Consider the following 5,000-nt stretch of genomic DNA (forward strand, 5'->3'; position numbering starts at 1 on the left):
CATCCTTCCTATCAACATACTCATTTACACACTTATTTACACACACACACACACACACACATATTTTATTTTCTACAATTTATTTAGTCAGGTGACCCTGTTGACAAAAACATAACAGCAACACAGCAGATGTTCTAATAATAGATGAGATTGAACTCAGTACTGAGCAGATGTTTCACTTTCACTTTTCAACTGGTCAAATATCCTGAGGCTCCCAGTGACCAGTGTATGCATGTGGCCCAAACTGGTCAAATATGAGCGCAAGATATTTAGATTTGTAGCCAAGACCACAAATCAGCTGTAGGCAAGGCTGTACACGCATATCTAGGTAGGAGATCTAAGGTCAGTAATGGGAAGTATCGACCCAAATAAACAGAACACCACCAGCACCCTCATCCTCATCCCCTATTCATTAGCCCTCTCATCACAAACACGCACGCACGCACGCACGCACGCACCCTCATCCCCTATGCATTAGCCCTCTCATCACACGCACGCACGCACGCACGCACGCACGCACCCTCATCCTCATCCCCTATGCATTAGCCCTCTCATCACACACACACACGCACGCACGCACGCACGCACCCTCATCCTCATCCCCTATGCATTAGCCCTCTCATCACACACACATACGCACGCACGCACGCACGCACGCACGCACCCTCATCCTCATCCCCTATGCATTAGCCCTCTCATCACACACACACACGCACGCACGCACTTTTGCGGACATGTTTTGGTACAAGCTGTCACCCTATTTTTTTAGGTAGAAGACACCCATAGGTAAGAAATTATGGTGGTTGTCAAGCTGAATTTTTTTGTGTGACTTGTACAAGCAATTTCAGGCCAATTTTTTGGTTTCCTGCTCAACACGACATGCCAGCAATAAATGTTGAATATCTCCACAACCACAAGGACCATATACATAAAAAAGGTATCAAAAGAAAGCTAACACTCATGGGCTGTCTGCAGAAGTGTCAGAATTGACATGTACAGTGTAAGAGACAACATTATATGCAACTACATTGCCCTTACCAACCAGTTGTGATTGGCACATGAAGGATGGAATGCTTGTCCCCCAGCTTTTAACCAAAGAACCTGTACAGGCCAGGTGCTTGGAGCTGACGATATGTGGATGCAAGTGGAAGTCAGTGCAGTACCAGGCAGTGTAGATGTCAAAAAAGTGGAATATTTTGTAGTGGTGCATGTGGATGTGCCTGTGCAGCTCGGTGCAAGAATACTCAGGTACTCGCATCATTATTATTGAGTTTTGCCACATTATATGCAACTACATTGCTTCATATTATTTGGCATGATATTGTTTTTCTTGTTTTGTAGATTAGATTTATTTTATGCCCTTGGATGCATGCATGCATGTTTTGTATCGGGAAGGTATTCATTCTCAAAACGGTAAACTCTTCTTTTGTGTCCCTGACCAGGACTCAGTTGACCACATGGACATGGTCCCTGGGTGCCTTCTGTTGGCTGCCTTCCTGAGTGTCACTGCTTAGAAAGGGAAAAACATACATTTGCCATACTACTATTAGTTATTACATTACATTACATTTGGCTGACGCATTTTAACAAAAGCAACTAACAACTTGGTTAACAGTTTAAGCTTTATAAAGCAATTCTCTCAACACTTATAGGACCATTTTAAAAAGCTCTAGTACAATAAGAATAAGTGCATCAGTGAGTGCTGTTTTTTAAACAATCGAGAGTCAGTTCTAGTCAGGTGGAAAGTGCTAGGATCAGCAAGACTAGTTATTACTACTAACTAGTTACTAACCCCTTACCCTAAAGAAGTGAGAGAGCAGTTATGTTAGGATGGAATTAATAACTATAGTGATATGTTAATTAAATATAATTTGTGTTACAACCTGGTACATTAATGAAGTCAAATAGCACCATAGACCACCATCTACAGTTCTACATTGCTGCCTTGACATTAAAGAATTATAACTTGTGCAGCATTGCACTGTCTCTCCCTACAAGCTTTAAACTTGGCTTGACTCATTCCCATAGATGGGGGTACTGATTGATAGAGGTTTTGGGATACTATGTTATGTTTCCAAGCTGATATTCACTTTAAAAATGGGTTCTTTTTAGGTGAAGATTGTTTTTTTTTTCATGTTCTAGTTCTGTTCTCTTACACTGTACAATACATGTTCATTCTGACACTTCTGCAGACAGCCCATGAGTGTTGGCTTTCATTTGATACCATTTCTATGTATATGGTCCTTGTGGTTGTGGAGATATTCAACATTTAGTGTTGGTATGTCATGTTGAGCAGGAAACCAACAAATTGGCCTGAAATTGCTTAAAGTCATACACACACACAAAAAAAAATCAGCTTGACAACCACCCTAATGATCATGCTTGCACATACATTGGATTATATTGCACATTTGCCCAAAATTACAGTAGGTAACATGGAAGAAAATGAAAGCACTTTGGGGGAAAAATCCGCTTATATAGTGTTAAAATGGACAAAAAAACATTTTCTAAGCTGACAACCTGGCTAGAACACATGTTAAGGGGTTAAATATTAATACTGGATAGGTTGTATGCTTGTACCAAAAAGTGTCCGACAGAGTTTTAAGAGTTTATCAGTTTTGGCCCCCTGACTATGACGCACACACCATCACTACCTGTCACACACACACACACACGAACGCACGCACGCACGCACGCACCCTCATCCTCATCCCCTATGCATTAGCCCTCTCATCACACACACATACGCACGCACGCACGCACCCTCATCCCCTATGCATTAGCCCTCTCATCACACGCACGCACGCACGCACGCACGCACGCACCCTCATCCCCTATGCATTAGCCCTCTCATCACACACACACACACACACACATTTACATTTAGCAGTTGCTAGTGACGCACACACCATCACTACCTGTCACGCACGCACGTACGCACACACGCATGCACGCACCCTCATCCTCATCCCCTATTCATTAGCCCTCTCATCACACACACACACACACACACTTACATTTAGCAGTTGCTAGTGACGCACACACCATCACTACCTGTCACCCACACATGCACGCACGCACACACGCATGCACGCACCCTCATCCCCTATGCATTAGCCCTCTCATCACACACACGCACCAGGGCTCGAAATTAACGATGTCCCGACGTCCCGGGGACTATAAAAAATGCCTCCGGGACACAATAGAATGATGTCTGGGACAACTCTGGGACAGTAGAAAAATGGCAAAGCAAATTTCAAAATAGGTACTTTTTTCCTAAACTGTTCACATGGGAATCTAAAACATATCTTTCTTGTCTGAATAAAATTATACAAAATTTGACCTGGTAGCTGGCAAAAGCAGCGTTAGCCAGCTGATCTATAAAGAAGCGGTTTTATACACACAGCCTTACAACACTGTTTACTGCTCTTCGAATCACTGTAGGCTACAATGTCATTTTTGGTACAATAGAAGATATCCAAATGGGATGGGTGCTTGCGTTTCCTTTGGAATCCGCCGTCTTGGTTTTGTATAAAAAAATATATTAAGTGACACATATGCCGACCCAAACATAGGGCACGGTCGGTAGGCCTAATGGGTCACTTTCCGATATAGCCTAGAGGTTAACTTACCTAACTAGCAGGCAGGTAGGCTAGGAAATGGCATTTGTTTTCATGACATTTCGAACATTTTTGACTGATAGTGTAGGCCTATGGTTACACTGGTGTTCTAAAAAAAACGAGATGACAGTCCTCTGACTAAAACGCTGCGTGTTCTCTGTCAGTGACAGACGAAACGTCACCAATACCATGCTGAGCTAAATAGCCTACTGCAACCGCGACTTGACAAAACGATAGTGTTGCAAGGTAGCCTATAGCTATGAAAACAGTTCTTTAAGTTAGCATTGGACATTTCGCTGTGGCAGTTCTAACCACTACGCTCCCACCGCCCACTTCAAACTTATTCCATTTTGCAGCAATACAGTGAGACCACCAGCTAGACTTTAAGGTGTTGGTTAGGTATTTGCATATGAGTATGTAACAATATGGGACGTCCTGTATAGGCAACACACCTGATACTTATAGAGCACTTAAAAGCATTTTCACTGTGTACAGGAGGGACAAGTCACGAGAAATTTGCTATTTACAACAGCAGAGTAAAATATTAATATATCGCGACTCTAGAGGCCGACCACTTCCCAGATTTGAGTCTTTCAATTGGACTTATTCTATTCTATTTATTCTAACAAACTACTTTTTGGAAAGTATGGCAAGTAGATATAGCATTGAACGTATGTGATTAATTGAATCAAATCGTCTCATAATGCAGGTTTGCTGTTTCTTGATAGTACAGAAATAAGTTACTATTATAGAAATAGGCCCACTGTTCTGCTCGGATAAAGGGAATAAGTCACTATTATAGAAATAGGGCCACTGTTCAGATAAAGGGAATGTGATGCCAGATGAACAAATCAAACTTGGTAGTTTGTGATTGGTGCTTTGAAATGGCCGTAGACTGGTGCAGGCTGTTATTGTGTGTGTGTGTGTGTAAGTGTGTGTGTGTCTGTCTGTGTGTCTGTGTGTGTTTGTATGTGTGTGTGTGTGTGTAACAGGTCGTAATTCGTCCACCGCTCACGGCCCTCGAACCCGCCACCTCGACACACACCGGCATGGGAGTCGAATGCTCTAACAACTGAGCTAAAAGCCCAGGCTCCCAACTCAGCGGTTAGAAGCGTTCTTAAGGTTAGGGCTGTGGGGATTTACACAGGCAACTAGCACGCTAGCTCAGTTTGTCTCCGTTACGTGTGTGTGTGTGTGTGTGTGTGTGTTTACCTGCGCGTCCATCAGAAGGTGTCTCATCAGACTCATGGACTGGTGCAGGCTCTGTCTCTCGCTGGGCAGAAAGGCCGTCTGCTCCTGGTCCAGAGAGTGCGGGCGCCTCAGCATGAGGTGGGCGATCTGGTCATTCAGGCTGTTCAGAGACTGCACCGCTGAGAGAGG

The 5,000-nt window shown here is 43.4% G+C and overlaps 1 protein-coding gene across 2 annotated transcripts in view; it reads right to left on the bottom strand.

Moving 5' to 3' along the window:
* kazna (kazrin, periplakin interacting protein a) overlaps positions 1–5,000 on the bottom strand; it is a 232,656-nt gene that overhangs the window by 167,824 nt on the left and 59,832 nt on the right. For both annotated transcript variants that reach the window (XM_042096951.1, XM_042096952.1), the window contains exon 2: positions 4,833–4,990. In XM_042096951.1, coding sequence (XP_041952885.1) covers positions 4,833–4,990 — 158 coding nt within the window. The remainder of the gene's footprint in view (positions 1–4,832; positions 4,991–5,000) is intronic.

Source organism: Alosa sapidissima, chromosome 7 (assembly GCF_018492685.1).
Source record: "Alosa sapidissima isolate fAloSap1 chromosome 7, fAloSap1.pri, whole genome shotgun sequence".
Lineage (NCBI taxonomy): Eukaryota > Metazoa > Chordata > Actinopteri > Clupeiformes > Clupeidae > Alosa > Alosa sapidissima.